We start from the raw sequence: 18,980 nt of genomic DNA on the forward strand, positions 1-18,980 counted from the left end.
TATCTGATTATATTTCTTCACAGTACCCAGAGCTACCGCCAGTCGCACTTCAACCGGCTGGTCAACAGTGCGGCCACCAGTCCAGAAGTCACACCCCGCAGCGAGATTGTCACATTGCGCAAGGAGCAGCAGCTGCAACGGCAACCGTCTCCAATGGAGGTCAACCATCTTTCCTTGAAGCAGCAGCTCAGAAATCTGCACGAGGTGCATGAGGAGGTGGTCTTGGACGTGGAGGAAGAGGAGGAGGAGGAACAGCAGCCGGAGGAAACCCAATCCGAGTCGGAGCCGCAGAACGAGGAGCAACAGCATTACGAACAGCAAATGCAGATCCAACGCAAACAGCTCCAGGTGCGCAAGGTTCGCAGTGAGATTAAGTATGTGGAAAACAATCCCAAGGAGGCAGCCAAAAAGAATCGCGAGTCCAAGTCGGACCATGAGTTTGCCAACGAGAGAGATGTGAGTATCTACGATATAACTTTACCAGTACTAGCTATTTATTCTAACCCATCTATCCCCAGTTCAAGCTTAATCCCTCTGTGCAATTCGAGACGGACATTGGCGACAATGTAATGGTCAATCCTGGCCAGCGATACGAGGGCGGCGGGGGTGATACGAGCTATGTCTACAACTACGAGCATGAGCAGCAGCAGCCAGTCAAGCGGGGCTACGAGCATGGCTATGTGGTGGGTGTGGGTGACGGATCCCATAGGAGGCAGAGGCAATCTCAACTGGTCGAGGCTTTGGTGCAAAAACGTGTCCCAGGCGCCAGTGATGGACATGTGGCACAGTTCGTTAGCAATCTGGAACGACAAGCGAATGCTGGTAAAACGGGGAAAAAGCGCCTTAAACCTCGGCCTGAGGACGATCTTCAGGTACCCGTCGGCGACATGCACATGGAGTCGTATATGTCCCGCTCCGAAGAACTCTCCACAACGGACGTTACGCTGGAGAACTCAGACTACGAGACGGAGGCGACGGAATCCACGTTACTTAGTAGCTCGAAGTACTCCTCCATGCATGTCTTTGTGCGGCGCAAGCAATCGGAGCCCATGTCACTCACAGAAGAGGCCGGCGGCGGAGATGCCGGCGGTGGTGGAGGATCTGGCGATTTCGGCGACCAAAATGTCCTATCCCCGGGCAATGTCTACATGTCCCTGCAGCTCCAGAAGCAGCGGGAGCAGAGCGCCTAGGGGCCGCGATTTTAGGTTCCTCCATTCAAAATCCCCGCAGCCATTCGCAGCCGGAGCAGCGACACCTCAGCTGGCTGAGCCGCCGAACAGTAACAACACCACCACCACCTCCACACCCACAACAAAGCAGCCAACTCGATACGATAGGATCCCCACTGGGAGAGCTAAATTTGCAGTCATACTCCCGGGCAGTAGCAGTAGAAAAGGGAACCTGCTCCTTTTTGCACGTCCTGCCCTCTGCGAATTCAAGCTGCACCAAAAATGTACAAAAATATACTTTGGTCTTACTAATTTCCATTAAAGATTTATTATTTGTGTGCTCCCTAAGCGAGTTTGTTGGACCTTATTTTTGGATGATTAACCGCCCAAGTCAAGATGCACAAATGTATGATATTGAGCTCTCTATGTGATATCTTTTGATTTATTTAGTCCGTATATTGTGGAATTATAAAATATTTGCGTTCGGTTAAGTTTGCGTTGAATACTACTGATTAAGATAAGATTCAATTGGATCAAGTAATTTGAATGTAGTGTAGTTAAGTTAAACCCCATGGTTATTTATCAAGTGGAGGTTAGAGGGCGTGCTTAACCGCCAAATCCGTAGAGGGTGCGTCCCTGGCGCTTGAGAGCATAGACCACGTCCATGGCGGTCACGGTCTTGCGCTTGGCGTGCTCGGTGTAGGTGACAGCGTCACGGATAACGTTCTCAAGGAATACCTGTGAATTTTCCCAGCAATTAACCAGTTTTTCACCACTTTCTCTTCGTTTTGCCAAAACTTACCTTCAGCACACCGCGAGTTTCCTCGTAAATCAAGCCAGAGATACGCTTAACACCGCCGCGACGAGCCAAGCGGCGAATAGCAGGCTTGGTGATACCCTGGATGTTATCACGAAGCACCTTACGATGACGCTTGGCGCCACCCTTTCCCAATCCTTTGCCTCCCTTTCCACGACCAGTCATTTCTCAGTTGCTTCGTAAAGTTGGCTGGAAAGAAGAGAAGACGCAATAAACTGTAAAGCGACGCCATGTTTGGTGGGGGTGAAAGGTAACAGGTCATTTGACAGGTGAAAACTGTTGTTAATGAGTGCGTTTTTATGCAAACGAATGTTTACTACTTATTTTCTAAATGTTTTTGCAAAAACAAACTTTGTTGTCCGATTTTCCTATTATTTACTTAATTTTCTCAGCAACAAAACTCACATCAAGAAAACTCCAGAAAATTGTTTGTGAGCGTGACCAGACTGCGCACACCTTAAAATACCTGTCACAAAATGCTCGTATCTAGTATTTTGTCTGTCTTACAACCAGCCCTGGTCAGTTATCGCCTATCGACCATCGCTATCGCCGCCCCGTTGCGACAAAAAAAGATTTAATCGAACCGAAAGACGTGCTCGCATAAAAATCGCTTGAAAACAGGCCCGCAGACCTGTGAAAAACTGAAAAGTGCAGCGCGCAAACACTTTTTCAACTGTGCCGCTCTAGCTTAAGATTGAGTCGCGGTGAAAAGTCGAAGAAAAACCGCGGAAATGCGCATGCAAACGGCGTGTGGCCAGCAAAATCGCTGCCAAGGCATCACACACACACTCGTCCACCCACACATACACATTTAGTGCTGTACTCGAAAAGTGCGAAGACAACAGGAACTCTGTGCCAAAATAATAATACCAGTACTCAGTACTCCACTCCACTGCACCTGTCCCCGAAACATCGAAATATTCGCGTTACGTATACGCAACGAGTGCTGTAAACAAGTTGGCCCAGGCGATAACAATGTCCAAATACGATCTGCTTTATCTAACGGCGCAGCTAACGCTGGGTATGTATTGCACTGCGAGTGTGTGGGTGCATACTTATTGGCGCCTTAATTCCCAGTCGCTATACTGTGTACATATATAATACTATATTTTGTCTCTGCCTTCCGATTTTCCGCTGTAATGCAAGCCGACTTCGATTTATAACCATTCGTGCGTGATTTTCGATGATATGCGATGCGTAATGCTATTACTTTATTAATATCACATGGCGCTTGAAAAGTATATAGGGTGTATAGGTTTTGTGATAGCTTTGTCCATAGCAAGAACCCAGTTATTTTCCGTTTATCTTGTGGTTGCTATTAACAAACACAACAAAACATCTCAAATTTTCAAAAATTAGATATATCGAATGTAAGCGCTGGATATCAAATCTATTTCTGAAGTAAATATGTATCCACTAGATACTCAATTAAAGTACCAACAATATACTATAAAAGTGTAGTAAAATATCGTAAAAATTGTCGACAGTGGGTACTACGAATTCATATGTTGAGCCCCAAACGCATACTCGGTATAAATCGATCGGATACCTAATTCCGAATCTTGATCTATGTGTGTGTGCGCTGAGCATTTCTTTGAATGGATTTTGCTGCATTAGGAACTTGTTGTATGGCAGGTTCTGGTTTCTCCCACCCTTTTGCTCCACCGGCCTCCCTCTCTCTCGCGCGCCATAGCCCTCTCTCTTTCTGTGGCGCAGTGCGCTCTCTTCCCCTGTTGCTGCTGCTGTTGTTGTTGTTGTTGTTTCTGCTGCTGCTGTTTCCTTTTTCCGCACAAGCGCCACTTTAAACCCATCCCTTTCTGTGTGCATAATGTGCCTGCTTATGTATCTACTTTACTATAAAGCATGCACGCTTACAAACACACACACACATAGTCAGCGATCCGATTACCTAAAGGACAGTGGGACGAAAAGTGTGGCAAAGGATCAAAAACAGTTTGCTTAGCCAGTGGTCAAGGAATATCAATCAATATATCGCAGGCTCGTTACAATAAACGTTTTCAAAATATTATTATTTTTATTTATACACTTAAAAAGTTATTTATCAGTTTAATTCTTATCAACATTAATTTGGGTATTTGAATGAGGATCACAGATTAATTTGAAATAAAGAATGAAAACAGATGAATCTTACAATAGGCCCACTGTGCACTGCATATCCGTGCATTGGGGCCATGCCCACTCAAAGGCTGGTGTGTGGCCAGTGGGGCTAATTCCGTGCCCAAATGGGGTGGCTTTCAATGGCAGAGGCCCCAGCTTAGGACGCTACTCCTGCTACTCCTGGGCATGCGATATGTGTACAAAGGATGGCGCCCACAAAGAGCTCGCTGAGCGCCCTCCCTTTCAGTCTTATTCCCCAAATAGGCTCGACTTTATTTGCCCACCCTTTAAGCACTTCCAACCGATAATTCCATTAACTTTGATCTTTTACTACGTTTATGCATAGGGAAATATTGTGATTAACTTTTTGAAAGTCTGTACTCATGTCTTAGGACTGCTCAAATATATGCTCTAAATATAGATCAGTGCCATAAACTCGAAATATTAATAATCTATATTCCCATTGTATTCATTTAGTCTGTTGCCTAATTGGAATCCATGGATCTATTCTGCCCGGAAGTCACGGGATCATAGAATGCGAGCACTTCGACGAGAAGATGTGCAACACAACGCAGCAATGTGAAACACGGATAGAGCACTGTAAGATGGAGGCGGATAAGTTTCCCAGCTGCTATGTCCTTTGGTCGGTCAACGAGACAACGGGTGAGCCGTGCAGAAGATGAGGTTGTTTCAAGCATACTGATTAATTTTAATTTTTCCGTACCCATAGGCATCCTGCGCATCAAGATGAAGGGCTGCTTCACGGACATGCACGAGTGCAATCAGACGGAGTGCGTGACCAGTGCGGAGCCACGGCAGGGAAACATACACTTTTGCTGCTGCAAGGGATCGCGGTGCAATTCCAACCAGAAATATATTAAAAGCACCACGGAGGCAACCACACAAGGTGGGTTCGGATCCGGATTCGGATTCAGATTCGGTTTAACGTTTGCTGCTGCTGGGGATTTGTCTTTGGAGTGTTTACCCCAATTTTGTTATTTTTCCGTTTGCATATATTTTTTGTTTTTGTTATTTCGTTTTTTTTTTTTTTTTGTATTTTTATTGCATCTTCAAGTTGCAAAAGGAGGGCGTAGGCTTCGCCTACAAAATACCACTCCTCGCATCCGAGGCAGCGTTTTTCGTGTTAACGAACTCTTGACGCGAAGTGGCGCCCGCTCCCCCATCATTTTCTCCATCACCAGCCTCCAGCAACCCCCTTTTGGAGCCGCATGTGTTGCAATTTCTGCCCTCCTGTGCACGTTCGCTGGTTCGTTTTTAATTTTATAGTAAGGTACTTCTTAAGCGATCGGGTATAATGCGTTCGCTTTGAAGGATGCAACTGAAAGAGGTAGTTATTTTGTAGAAATCCAATTTATTTCACTTCGATTATGAGGGCTTTATAGGATTAGACTACTGTTTTTTTTTTAATGAAACTTAATTGGCTTGCAGCCAAAACCCACAACGTGGGGATAGAGTATCTGTTATCTAATACCAGGTATTCTAGAGTCGAGTGACTTCATTCTAGCATCCTTTCTTGTTTTTATTTTTGGGGTGTTGCTGCTGCCTTTGACTTCGAAGCCCTGTGCTGCCAGGGCGTCTTTTGTGCCCTGCTCTTTGTTGTTTTGTTCTTGGGCCTAGCTCGCTTTTATCTCGAAACAAAATGAGGGGAAAAAGAGATGCGAAATTGGGGGCGAACTTTCGTTTTTTGGTTTTCGTTTTGCCTTTCATAGCAACCCCAGCAGCTGCAGGTGGTGCATGCCGCCACTCGAGATGTTGTTCACCTGTGGCAAGGCAGCGTTTAAAGCCCTCTTTAATGTTCGTTCCCGTGTGTGTCCTTGTATCGTTGCAGTGCCCAAGGAGAAGACGCAGGACGGCAGCAATTTGATATACATCTACATTGGCACCTCCGTCTTCAGCGTGCTCATGGTCATCGTTGGCATGGGCCTTCTTCTCTACCGACGCCGCAAGCAGGCGCACTTTAACGAGATACCCACGGTACGTAGATGTCTTTGTGATGTTGCCGCGAATATAAATTTTAATTATGCAAAATTAAACCCTTTAGCACGAGGCTGAGATCACAAACTCCTCGCCATTGCTCAGCAACCGTCCCATTCAGCTGCTGGAACAGAAGGCCAGTGGTAGATTCGGTGATGTGTGGCAAGCCAAGCTCAACAATCAGGATGTGGCCGTCAAGATCTTTCGCATGCAGGAAAAAGAATCGTGGACCACGGAGCACGATATCTACAAGCTGCCGCGCATGCGCCACCCGAACATCCTCGAATTCCTGGGCGTTGAGAAGCACATGGACAAGCCGGAGTATTGGCTGATATCCACCTACCAGCATAACGGATCACTGTGCGACTACCTCAAATCGCACACGATATCATGGCCAGAGCTGTGCCGCATCGCCGAGTCCATGGCCAATGGCCTGGCACACCTGCACGAGGAGATCCCGGCCTCAAAGGCCGATGGGCTAAAACCATCGATAGCTCACCGAGACTTCAAGTCTAAGAACGTACTGCTTAAGAGCGATCTGACGGCCTGTATTGCTGACTTTGGTTTGGCCATGATATTCCAGCCAGGCAAGCCCTGCGGCGATACACACGGTCAAGTAGGCACTCGACGTTACATGGCCCCAGAGGTGCTTGAGGGTGCCATCAATTTCAATAGAGACGCTTTCTTACGCATAGACGTCTACGCATGCGGCCTAGTCCTCTGGGAAATGGTGTCACGGTGTGACTTTGCCGGACCTGTCGGTGAGTTCCTGCTGCCTTTTGAGGCCGAGCTGGGTCAGAGGCCGTCGCTGGACGAAGTTCAGGAGAATGTGGTAATGAAGAAGCTGCGCCCTCGCTTGCTCAACTCCTGGCGCGCTCATCCGGTGAGTGTGACTTCAGATAATGCTTTTAGTTAATGAAAATACTTCCTGTAAATACTTACTGTAACTTCCTTGCAGGGACTTAATGTATTCTGCGACACAATGGAGGAGTGCTGGGATCACGATGCTGAGGCCCGTCTTAGCTCTTCCTGTGTGATGGAACGCTTTGCGCAGCTGAACAAGTATCCCTCAACCCAGTTGCTGATCAAGAACCACACCAACATTGACGACGCCAAGGAATCTACGAATTGCTTATAGAAGCGGTACTAAGCCACAGACCAGCCAGTGGATCTGTGGCTCTGCAACAAATCAGTTGAAGCTTTTAGCTTCGTAGTGGATAGTTGATCGTCGAGGTCGTAAGACGTTTCGTTTGTAGTTTAATAGTTTGTAGTACCATCATAAGCAGCTATGGAATGGGTTGATTTATACGAAAGAAGTCGTGTAAGGTGTAACTTTTCCTAAGGGAAAAGCTAAAAGCTTAACATGCCAACGATTTTTTGTTATTATTTTCTTAAAATTATAAATCGACCCATTCGATGTTAACACGAGATCTTAAATCTGTTGGAAATGAGTTGAAACGTACACTAAGCAACTTTGAACAAAGAGCATTAGAAGTGGCGATATGTGTATAGACGTGGTAGTTGCTCATCCGACATTGACTTCATTGACTGATAACCATACATAGTTCTATATAAATCATGCATATAACGTACAATTTGTTTTGCCCTCTGGCAGTAGTCTGTGTGCATATGTAAACTGTTGAAAATTATCGTCAAGCCTTTTAAAGTATAATTTTATTTGTACGTTATCGAATGCCTTCATATAGTAGTAGTTTTATATTTAAAGTTATTTTCAAAATAGATTTAACAATTTTAATTTACTTTTTAGTTGTAACGTTTTTATTTCGCGCTCAAACGTGCATGCGTTTTAATGTTGTATTTTAAATAAAAATACTTTAAACTCCATCCTAACCATCTGATATTTTATTATTTTGTCTGTTTTATACTTCTGCTTTAGATTTTTATTTTCAAAACGTAGTGCCAATGACCCTCAGATATCGCGTAAGCATAATAAGTGTGTAATTATGTAATTGTATTCTAATTCTACTGGACAGTACAAGCAACACCTGAAGTTTTCAAAGGAAAGTTTCTTTTTAACAAGAATCTAACTTAAGCGCATATACATACATTATAAAATATGAACTATACTCTTTATATATACACACAACACATACACGCATAGGCATACGGAACACACGCAGTCTAGCAGGTTTATATGAAGCACACGCTGCGACTCATCGCCAGCATTAAATCTAAAAACAAAAAATCAAAGTTAATATTCAGCCCAAGAGGTATGCACACACTGTAAGAAATTAGAGCTAAACACAATGAGTAAGTATGTTAAACATTGTTAAACGGATAGTATGTCTTATAATGTTAGCCAAACAAGATGTATGTCGAGCTATAGTTATTTAAGAGAGTCTTGGCGAAATGTATTATCTTTCGGGTTATTTGAAACTTTTTTGCGCAGCATCAGTTCTTATCAATGGCTAAGCATCTGAAATACTTTTGGATTATCAGTTAAGATATCAACTAAACACGATACACAACACAGAACAAAACGAAACAAACAAAGCTTCATTACCTGATTTTTTTGAGCAACTTACAACAAAAATAGTTTATTACGCAAAAACAAAACCAAACAACATAATCTTAATAATAGAACGAATTTTGTTATGCTGTATTTAATTTGTATAGTTTCCATTGGTGCTGAAACATCATAATGATAATGAAGATAATAAGAAACGAATTCAAAAACAACCAGTATTTAAAGAGCGAAGGAAGAAAAGAAATATTTAATCAAAGTAGTTTGTTACATATCAGATTGCTAAATGGGATAGTGGAAGATACTATAAATAGATTATTTCAAAAAAGATTTGCAGAGAAATTTTTATAGCATTATACAAGGCAATAACAAGCCAACAGCAATTTTGGTATATTTTTTAATGCATTTCATAAGTAAAACCAAAACGAGTTTATAAACAGTAAATTCATAAGAAAATCTTTTTTAAACACCCCATTTTCGAATATCATCAGCAAAGTTTTATAAAAACCAATATGCGAAAAACATATACGAGATGATAGCATGTCATGTTAAGAAGTTTACGATTAAAAAAAGATCTTTGATAATAACGGATTTAAAATAAAAATGCAACTGTTTGATAAACAATTCATTACCGGTTTTTCCTTAATAAAAATCGACTATTCCAGCTTTCTTGCCACTTTTATTACAATTGTCTTCCGTAAACATTCAGACCTTCTGGATTATATAATTCAACAATACAGATAGGAAAACTTAGCCAAGAGCTACACATATCAGATACAAATATTTATATGAATAATATTAAACATACGTTTTATTACTGGGGGAGTTTTTAGAGTTATGTCCCTGATTAACTTATACAACGAAATCGAACGAATATATAGACTCTAGTACAGGCTTAATTGATACAAAATATATCTATTTACAATCTTCTACGTAGTTTGTGACTTTGGACCATTTCAGTTGTAGTTCTGCGATCGTTCGTTCCATCCTCCGTCTGTTTTATAGACATATCAGACTTATCCTTGGCTTCGTAACTCTCTTTCTATATCCTGGGGGAAAAAATCGATCTCTATCAAATGCAAAAATGTAAAGCATTCCAAGTCCTGTGCGTTCTGAATGGGTGTCTTACTAAAATATATACTTGTAAATCTATGTAAATCTATATTGATTCGGTTTCGCATTCCGTGTGTGTGTATAATCACCTAATCCTTAGCCATGCTCAGCTTACTGTATCGAGTATATCTTTATTGGGTTCTAGGCTTAACATGTACAATATATAGTATAAATAGGTATTGATGTATATATAAGTACTTATTGAGTTTGTACGATATGTTTGTCCTAGGGAGAAAACTTTGCAAGTGAAGATACAAGATACGAGATACGAGAGTATGCAGTTAGGGACGGTTTCTAGGTTCGTAAAGCGATCGCACTAGTGGAAAAACTAGCCGGGCAAAGGGTGGAGTGTGTTTATATAAATAGTTATACAAGAATATATAGATGTCCCTGTGCAGCGGGCAAGAAATCAAACATCATTCTGTAAGCAAATCGTCAGCACTATCCACAACAAAATAATTTCTGCACAGTTTGGGATTGAGTATATACGAGTATACATATATATGGATTTAGTAGGTCCCATCTGACCCACCACCGGATACGCCGCACTTGGAGCGCAGGATGGCCGCCAGGCGTTGGGTGAGCGGTTCTGTCGGGGATTCGGAGTCGCTGCAGGAGGCGGAGGGTACTTTGTTGCCTGAAATGATGCAATTTATGAGGTCAATGTACGGAAATACTGGTTAATCACTAATTTACCATTGCTCACGTCCAGGTCAGCTGCTGTGTGCTCCTTCAGGCCAAAGTTCAGGCTCACGGGCACGATATCGTCCTCCTCCTCCAGGAGCAAACTGGAGTAGGAATGTGTGGTGTTGTCGCTGCGTCCTCCTCCGCCGCTGGATGAATTCCTCGAGGATCCAGAATCGTTGTGGGAATGGGAGTGCGAGTGGTTATGGGAATGGTGGGCATGAACTGCGAGAGCAGCTGGATCCTGACCTGCATCGTCGATGGGCAAATCGAAGTCATCGCCACTGCTGCTGCTCTCCTCCTCGCCATCCATCACATCCACGTTGTCAATCTCATCATCACCCCACCCATTATCCTCCTCCTCGGAACAATTGTTGCTGCTCTCGCTGCCATCGCCATCCGCATCTGCATCCCCATCCCCGTCGGCATCTCCTGCCTCATCCCCGTCCACGTCAGCCTCCACATCCGATACATGCAGATCCAAAGCCAAGTCGGGCGATGAAGATTTATTGTAGTTCTCATCGCTGTCGCTGGATGTGGCCACTGGGGCAACGAGATAAGTATTAATTGACTGACCACACCGCTCATCTGTCCACCTACCTGCCCGCAACTTGTCCAGGATGAGGGGATAGAACTCTTTGGCCGTGGCGTTGTCGGGCTCGTATTGCAGGACTGCAGCGGGGCGAATAAAATTATAAATTATACATTATAAAAGTCCCAGTAGATTGAATTTCAGACTCAAAAAAGCGAACTCTTGGAAGCATGGTGACATACTTTGGAATCTGATTTTGTATTCTACTCACTCAATTTGCAATATTTCAATGCCTTTTTGTAGTCCTTTAGCATCACGGCGGACAGGAACTGCAGGAGAATCAAGAAACGCACAATATAATACGCTGCATTGCACAATACACGTTTAAGGGAATGCCAACAAATCCTTTTGAAATTCTCATAACATCTCAACAACAAAGGCTTATATATGTATCTACACCCCCTACCCCCTCGATCTACTGGCCCACATAGTGGGTAGGACAAAAAAGTTGACTCTGCTGAAAGTTGAATGCGCTCGAAAGCAATTTATTAGCAATCAATAAGCTGGCCAAGTGCGCTCGGTGCCGTAATCCTTCCGAAAGGACTTTAACTTAAATCCGCAATCTCCGCTGGCAGCGCAGCAATTTGCATTTGCATAAGTTCCCCTCAAGGATCCTCGTTGTTTTTGGTGTCGAGCAAAACAAAGGGTAACTGTGCCACGCTAGGATAAGGATAATGAGTAAAATCTAATTGATTTTTTGTAGGCAAACGAAGCAGTTGGGCAAGCATAAGCTTATTAGCATGCGATAATTGTTTTGTAAATACAACTTTGTCATGCTATAGAACGTCTCAAAATTTTGTTTTTAATACTTCAAAAGCTTGTTACTTCTTTCTAAATCCCTATTATCTTTTATCTTTAACACTCCCACTGACCATCCATTTAATTGATAAGCTGAAATTGCTGCCACCCTTATGCATATTCACCCTTATTTGCATATACACCTAAAATTCGCTCGTGCGGAAGTAGAAACTAAAACTTTGGCTGTTTGTACTGAAGCTTTAGCTGGCTAACTTGGTGGCAAGTTTAGAAGGACTTGGTTAACCTGAAATGCTTTTACCTCGGCGAGAAACTCAGTGGGTGCGGACACGCTCTCGTCGGCATCTGTGTACTCGGACAGGCTTTGGCTGAGGTCCTCGCTGGAAGCGGAAGTGGGCAGACCGGAAGCGGAAGCTGCGGCTGCAGCGGCAGCTCCGTTCATTATGTTTATGTTGTTAGCTGTGGCCATTAGGGCTGCACCTGCTGCAGTTGCAGTTGCTGTTGTGGTAGAGGTGGTGGCAGGAACACCACCTGACCCGTTTAGGCCATTATCGTTGTCCATGTGGCCATTGCTGCTGTTGGGCCTAACCGCATAGACGCCATTGCCATTCGATTTGTCCATGTAGAGGAGCTGGAAAAGTGATTTCAATTCATGCCCTTAGGTACTGAGCTCTCTGCGAAATACTCACGTTTGACATGATCTCCGATAGAAATTTGAAAATGTTAGCTATCTTCAATTTAGCATTTTCATTGCCTTGTCTGAAATGGCAATTAGAAGAAGTGAATAAATTTGAATTGCAATTGATCTAGATTGGAAGGGACCGCAGTGCAGCAACGCTATCGATTTCGATGCTTATCCGTAATTGGATTGCCCTACCTTCGACCTTCAGTGTCTAGGCAAGTTGGTAAGAAAAAAGCAGGCAACAAAGAGCGTTGGAAATTCGTTAAATGTCAAATGCTAATTTCACTTCTGGTGGATGAGCCCAAACATTCGCCATTCAGCTAACCGTAAAGATAAATTTAGCCCAACTGCACTGGATGAAAATTTAATACTACATTCAAAATAATAACTTAAGCTCTTGTTATTTTAATGCGGCCTAATTTTTGGGATTAAAGTTGATAATTTCGTTTTAATTTTACATTTATTTTTGTAAACATGAAAGGAAGATATCTCTCCAATAAGTAGATTCTTTACACTACATAATTTTTGTTTTTGGTTGTAAAATTTAAATAAATTTAAACATCCAATTAATTTTTACTAAAACAATTATGCATATTTTCCTGCAGTGAACTTTCTACACAAGAAGCGAAATTCAATGAAGCGGCTGATAGGGGCTTTTGGGGGAATATCGCCGGCGGCTTCTCTCTTTTTGGCCAACTAGTTGAATAGGCCAACTCGACACGCGAACATACGAGTATTCGCCGGCTGCGAAAGCCAAGTGCGAAGAGGGCAAATGAGCGGAATTGTTGGCGTTCTTCCCTGCGAACGGGCCTTTAATTGGCGAACGACATGCACCACGCCTCGAGGTATGCAATTTTTCGGTTATTTATGCAGCATTTGCAGACAGCCATCGAAGTGCAAGTGTGTGCGTGAGTATCCCTGTGTGCATGTGTGTGTGTGTGTGTTTCGGCTGTCTGCTCCTTTCAATAATTGAAAGCGCTCGCAGTCAAGGACTCGAGGGTCGTCACTAAAAACAATAAATTTGCTTTAATGCCCAGCAGACGAATGATTTACTTATGAGGTTCTGGTTTCTGAAGTGCACGGAAAAAATAAGGAATTACAGATTAATAAAAAATATAATAATTAGATTACTAAAATAAGAACATGCTTGATAGTTAGCAAAAATCAAAAATCTTTACTTAAATTTGTTGGGACGCGTTTAAATACATGATATATAACATGTCTTGATTTTCGATGCAAAATCTTTTTTTCTGTGTACTTTCCTTTTAGCTGTAAAATCAATACCCATAATTGAAATAATAATAACCATCTTGCAACGTGCTGTAGCCAAAAGCGAACAGACGTGGCTTTCGCTGCTCACTGCTTGTTTACTGCTCCAAATGGCCCTTAATTGTATTTTATACCCAATGCATTCATTGAATCCTAATTGCTGGCTCATGTCACCCGTCTCTGTCGCCCGGTGACGTGCTTTCTCTTTCTGTCTCTGCAAACAACACGTCAGTCAGTCAGTCAATTGTCTGCGATTTGTTTACTCGTCGGTTGATCCTTTCTGGCATTTCCAAATGTCAGACATGTCTGGCTCATCCTGTCACGCAAACTCAATCGCAGGACTGCAGCCATATTCCCAATCGTACGAGTATATCTGTATCTATTTTTTGCTAATTTTCAGCCCAGACTTTTACAAGGTTGCGAAAAAGGACATGTTGCTCGTTGGGGGAACTGTTTTGGAAAAAAGCTTTTAAAAGTACTTTGCGACTACTCACCATGTGCCACAATTCTCATGACAGCTTTAGTTTGCCTCTTTTACAGAAAACCCTTTACTTTTCCGGTCTTAAGCACTAACTTATTCAGTGGAGCTCAATTAACACGAGTGGAAAAACTAATTTCAAAACAAGTTTTCTTCTGAGTAATTCAACGTTTCGAAACTTCCTAAAGCTGTTATAAACTAAAGTTTCGCTTTTGTCAGTTTCGAGATTTGAAACCAACTAAAGAAACAAGAAAACAGTACTAGAATAGTTGCATTCTGTTGGGAGGAGTATTTATTTAATATATACTTATTAACGTATTATTTACTATGTATTAATACAAAAAATGCGATTGTTTTAACCTTCAAAGGCAGACAATTTTGTACGTAATTTATGGACAACTATAAATTATTGTCATTATGCTATCAACAAATTATAGCTATAATGATGGCCCCCTTAAGTGGTTTAATTAGTTTTTTGCCATCCACAATTTATGTGATTTTAAGAGCAGTTGCCAATTTGTCGGTATTTTCAATGACGTGGTAAGAAATTTAATAGGGGAAACTTTGTCTATGATGAGACCACAAACAGGTGCTGGCTACGTACTCAAATCATTTTCATTTGCATAATTAAAATGTCTGCGGGCAAATTGAATTTCCATTCAAAAGCTGGCCGTACCTGAATTTAAACGGCAACCAACCCCGTTTGGTTTGGGCCAAATCTAGAGTCGGCGAACCGGAAAGTTATGTATGTGAGCCACTTGTGCCACATAGTGAGCGTATGTATGTTGCAAATGCGTCATGGGGTCAGATGGCGGCCACAGTGCAGTAAAATTGCATAAAAAGCCATTGCCGTTACTGCAATTCGGTTGTCCAGTTTGAAAATGCGCCGAATAATTTATAACAAACACTTAAATGGGTTGACTGCGATACCAATCCCCAGCTAGGCCCGTACGAATGTTTGCCAAATTGCCGGCCTGTTGGGGCTTATTTGAGCCAAAATAACATGCAATATGTAGTCGAAGTCCCATCGCCTGCCAACAACTAACTAACAGGCCAACCGAAGGAGCTGACACTACCGAATCCAAGGTCCTTGCCATTGGGCAGTCACAACACAAGCCGTTAATGAGTTTTTCGCTTAATAAATTTTTTAGCCGGCAAATAGTGCCGGCAAAACCCATCTGGCCAGGCCAATAAATGCAGAGTGAAAAACCTCATGGGTAAATAAACACTTTTTGTATACCTAACTTTTTATTAATCTTAATAAACGAAACTCGCCTTATGTTACCTTTATATTTGGTATCTATTTAAATTTACAGGCGGTAAGTTATAAAATTGGTAAGCTACTCCCCATATCCATTAATAAATTGCTAATTTTGTTATTTATTAATCCTTTTTAAAGTAACCCTGTTCCAAGAATATGGCTTCAATTTAAAGCTCACAAATGTGGTGGTTTTAAAGCCTAAAAACCTGAAGAATAAAGTTTGTTTTTCGTGCTGTGGTGTCGCCTGGCAAAATGTTGTCAATAAAAGGCGAATTTATGATAGCGTATAAATATGCTCGTGGGACAGCACAGTCAAACGACTTAGCAAACTGCAATAACAATTCTTTGTAAATATTTTCTTCCTTTGGCTGAAAGAGTCCAGTCCTTGAAAGGACGTGGGCCAAATTGCATGATTATAATGATCGTCCTAAAAACGTTGTTATCGCTATTGCAATTACGTTTGCGGCTCTTTGAGCGGCTGCCAAGCGTTGGCCATTTAACTGGCTTTTTCACTCGTTGCCCAAATATTATGGTAGCAGTGTTCAAAAAGTACCTTTCGTATGCTTTTGACTGCTAACTACATAGTCATTGGAACTTTGGCTCTTCCAATCAATGTAAAGTGGCTTGTGTAAGCTTATTTTCTAAGCCCAGCAAAAATTGGATTTAGAAGTTCAAAGGAATCTGAAAATATGAGGAATGGATGTCGAAAAAATTCAATAAACTTTGACTAGTACTCTCATAAAATGACGGTCGATTGAATTGACAACCCATAACATTAAATATGCCAAAACTTTCCAAACTCTCCTGGCAAACTTGTATTAGGAAAACTAAAAGTACTTTAATATTCGCCAGGGAAATCTTGTAGATGGCTGAAATTTCAAGTATCTACTTTAATGGAAACAAATACAACCCCATTTGAAGCCACGTCTTTTGGGTGCGAAGCTTCTCTCATATTTTATCGCTCCTTAGGTATTATAATATGGCAAAGAAAAAGTTTCTGTAGACCGAAAAACTTGTCTATAGAAAGTTTAATTTGCTGCCACCCACCAACAGAACGCCCAAGGACGGACATTTGGGCGGTTCGCTGTGGTCATTGGCTTTGTATGAATTACAATCGATACTTGGCGGATGGGGGATGGTTATCTATTCGTCTGTGTCTAAACCGAATATGGTTTAGATCGCCACCGAAGCGGCAAATAAGCAATTATGCTGTGTGTAACATTTCCCATACGCAGCATAACTTTGAGTGGCAGCCGTACGCGGCGTATGCGCAATATTTTCCAGTTGTCTGTGGCTTTGCCATAACAATGCGGCTTTTCTCTGGAATTGTTCGCATTGTATTGCAAGGGTTTTTGTTTGTCGGTTCTGCATTATACCTAAACAGGAATTTATATATGCGAGCTACACATACACACGTTTGTGTGTATAGTGCACTCTGCCTTTCAGATGCTTTCTAGCCTCCACTCGGCAGCCTGTCTTGTGCCATTCATTCATTCATTCACTCATACAGTGAGTCTCTTTTTCACCGACTCACGGCGCAAAAGTCGCCCAAGTGGTAATTAAAATTAAAGCAACAATGCGACGGCTTCTTGGCCAAGAAAATGATGAAGAGGATGAAAAAGCCGCTGGCTGACACAGAAAGCGAAGCGGAAACGCTGACGTTTGCTAGTGTTTGTGCAGGCACACACGCTAACAAGTTGCGGCTGCTTACATATTTGCTAGGAAAAAGGACACACAGGACCTACACAGCCCAGCTTTGACTGCTTGAAATATTTATAAGTGCCCGCCAACTCGACCCAAAGACGCTGGTGACAAGCCAAGAAGAGCCCGAAACAAAAAACCAGTGAAGTGATTGTCACATACCCGGAAAATAATATATGCGCTAAGTCACCAGTCTGCAGAGTTTGGCGCTTTAAGTGTTACAACAAATTATTTTTCACTTTTAGACTTTTTGTTTATTGATCTTAAGCTGCAATATATGCCTTCATCACACTACAATTTAAAATGTATTTTTCCAATTTAAATTAATAGAAGAATGTATAATTTTCTGTATTTTCAATTTGAAATAAAGGGCACATATTTTGTTGTTTCTATGCAACGTCTTCGGAATACTTTAGATTTATATGATTTAAGATTTATATGTTTAAGAAAGTAGCTTAAAAATGTTAATTCTTGTATATTTCTAGACAGTGAAACTGGAAGCTAAATAAGCAACATAAAATAATTAGACAGCAACAACGTTCTATTATTTTTGGACATAGGGCTTTTGCTTTTGCCAGCATCTACATTTTACAAATATGTCACATGAAAACCCAAGGGGTTAAGCTCCGCATTGCGAGGTGAAAAATTTACATGGGCCTCGAGATGATCGTTTAGCACATCATTAAAAATGTGTTGCTGTGCAGAAAGTTTCGAGTGCTCGGCACTTTGGGGTGGCAACCGTTGCCGCTCTCGAGTGGCAGAAATAAATAATTAAAATATACAAAAATGCCGACCAGAAGAGCACACAATTCCCGCCAAGGACGAAGGTTAATGCGTGGAATCGTGGCGGTGATGTGGGCTGAAATCTGGCATCAGATTCACTGGCCTGCTGACAGGGCAACTTCACCTACCTTCAATTATTCACGGTGTGCGGTGTTCCGTCCACCTGCTTAATGCATTTGCAGCCTCTCGGATTTTTCGCAGCTGTGGAAGCAGCAAGTCCCAGGATTAATTAGCACTGAGTCCCAGGACTTTCAGCGAATCAAAGATTCTGCGGCGTGGGTATAATGTAATTAACGTGTGTTTTCCCTGGCTTCTACGCAGTTGAAGCTGCAAAAACGGTTGCAAGTGTTTTCTTTGCACAAACTTACACACACACAAAACACGTCCTTCGATTTTGGTTCACTGGTTACGCGCTAACATTCAATTTTCAGATGCACAATTGTTTTTTATGCAAGTAAATGGCAAACAGTATGTTTTACTTTTTAAACACTTTGTTGCAGCGGAAAATGGAAACGTTTTTCTCTGTGGCCAAAGAAAATTTGTTCCGCTTTTTTGCGTCGCAGTTTCGCTTAATTAACAAAGTCGACGACTGAACGAAATGTCCTTTTTATACACACTTGTTCGCTTTTAGCTTGCTCAAGTGAAAGCTTTCGGCTCTCTCCCGCTCTCTTTTGCCAGCTTTCTCTCTCCCAACGCGCTGTGCTCTCACTTTTTTGAATACCCTGTAAGCAGTGAAGGGCATGATGAAGGTACTTTAGAGCTAATTTTTACTGAAATGTTTTTTTTGGAGAGGTTTGTTTTGTCAGTAATGACCATTCTTATACATATTTCCAATTTAGATTGTACACAGTATTGTTCCCAGTTTTAAGGCAGAATTATGCAATAAAACGAGTTGCCGATTGTTGCACACCTATTTTCCAAACTAATTAATAATTCATTTATTATGTATAAAATAATTCAATAATTAAATGTTAGTATCTTTGTAAGTTTTATGGTATTTTGAATATTGTAAACCTTTTATATAAAAGCTCTGCTCTTACAAAGCTTTCGCTCTCGCTCTCTCTCTCTCTATTTCCA

At 41.9% G+C, this 18,980-nt stretch overlaps 4 protein-coding genes across 5 annotated transcripts in view; 2 read left to right on the top strand and 2 right to left on the bottom strand.

Annotated features, from left to right (window-relative positions):
- LOC6728074 (protein Cep78 homolog) overlaps positions 1 to 1,517 on the top strand; it is a 15,261-nt gene extending 13,744 nt beyond the window's left edge. The window contains exons 8-9 of the mRNA XM_016176726.3: positions 24 to 456; positions 519 to 1,517. Of these exons, the coding sequence (XP_016034691.1) occupies positions 24 to 456; positions 519 to 1,190 (1,105 nt within the window). The 3' untranslated portion in view covers positions 1,191 to 1,517. The remainder of the gene's footprint in view (positions 1 to 23; positions 457 to 518) is intronic.
- A 59-nt stretch (positions 1,518 to 1,576) lies between these two features.
- Positions 1,577 to 2,532, bottom strand: LOC6728075 (histone H4). Of its 2 annotated transcripts, none has more exons than XM_016175315.3 (3): positions 2,392 to 2,532; positions 1,972 to 2,175; positions 1,577 to 1,907 (listed from the first exon to the last, which is right to left on the bottom strand). In XM_016175315.3, exons 2-3 carry the CDS (start codon positions 2,149 to 2,151, stop codon positions 1,776 to 1,778), a joined length of 312 nt encoding a protein of 103 aa, XP_016034695.1. In that variant the 5' UTR covers positions 2,152 to 2,175; positions 2,392 to 2,532; the 3' UTR covers positions 1,577 to 1,775. The 2 variants fall into 2 exon arrangements, with proteins under 2 accessions (XP_016034695.1, XP_016034694.1); XM_016175314.3 differs by having other exon boundaries at positions 2,366 to 2,408.
- Positions 2,533 to 2,874: 342 nt separating this feature from the next.
- Positions 2,875 to 7,950, top strand: LOC6728076 (activin receptor type-2B). Its single transcript, XM_002103392.4, has 6 exons — positions 2,875 to 3,007; positions 4,582 to 4,767; positions 4,835 to 5,011; positions 5,954 to 6,099; positions 6,167 to 6,982; positions 7,058 to 7,950. Exons 1-6 carry the CDS (start codon positions 2,962 to 2,964, stop codon positions 7,235 to 7,237), a joined length of 1,551 nt encoding a protein of 516 aa, XP_002103428.1. The 5' UTR covers positions 2,875 to 2,961; the 3' UTR covers positions 7,238 to 7,950.
- Positions 7,951 to 9,243: 1,293 nt separating this feature from the next.
- Positions 9,244 to 18,496, bottom strand: LOC6728077 (serine-aspartate repeat-containing protein F). Its single transcript, XM_039295246.1, has 8 exons — positions 18,272 to 18,496; positions 18,032 to 18,171; positions 12,419 to 12,488; positions 12,031 to 12,360; positions 11,185 to 11,242; positions 10,982 to 11,053; positions 10,394 to 10,924; positions 9,244 to 10,334 (listed from the first exon to the last, which is right to left on the bottom strand). Exons 3-8 carry the CDS (start codon positions 12,425 to 12,427, stop codon positions 10,207 to 10,209), a joined length of 1,128 nt encoding a protein of 375 aa, XP_039151180.1. The 5' UTR covers positions 12,428 to 12,488; positions 18,032 to 18,171; positions 18,272 to 18,496; the 3' UTR covers positions 9,244 to 10,206.
- Positions 18,497 to 18,980: the final 484 nt, after the last annotated feature.

The sequence above is a fragment of the Drosophila simulans genome, chromosome 3R (genome assembly GCF_016746395.2).
Source record: "Drosophila simulans strain w501 chromosome 3R, Prin_Dsim_3.1, whole genome shotgun sequence".
NCBI lineage: Eukaryota > Metazoa > Arthropoda > Insecta > Diptera > Drosophilidae > Drosophila > Drosophila simulans.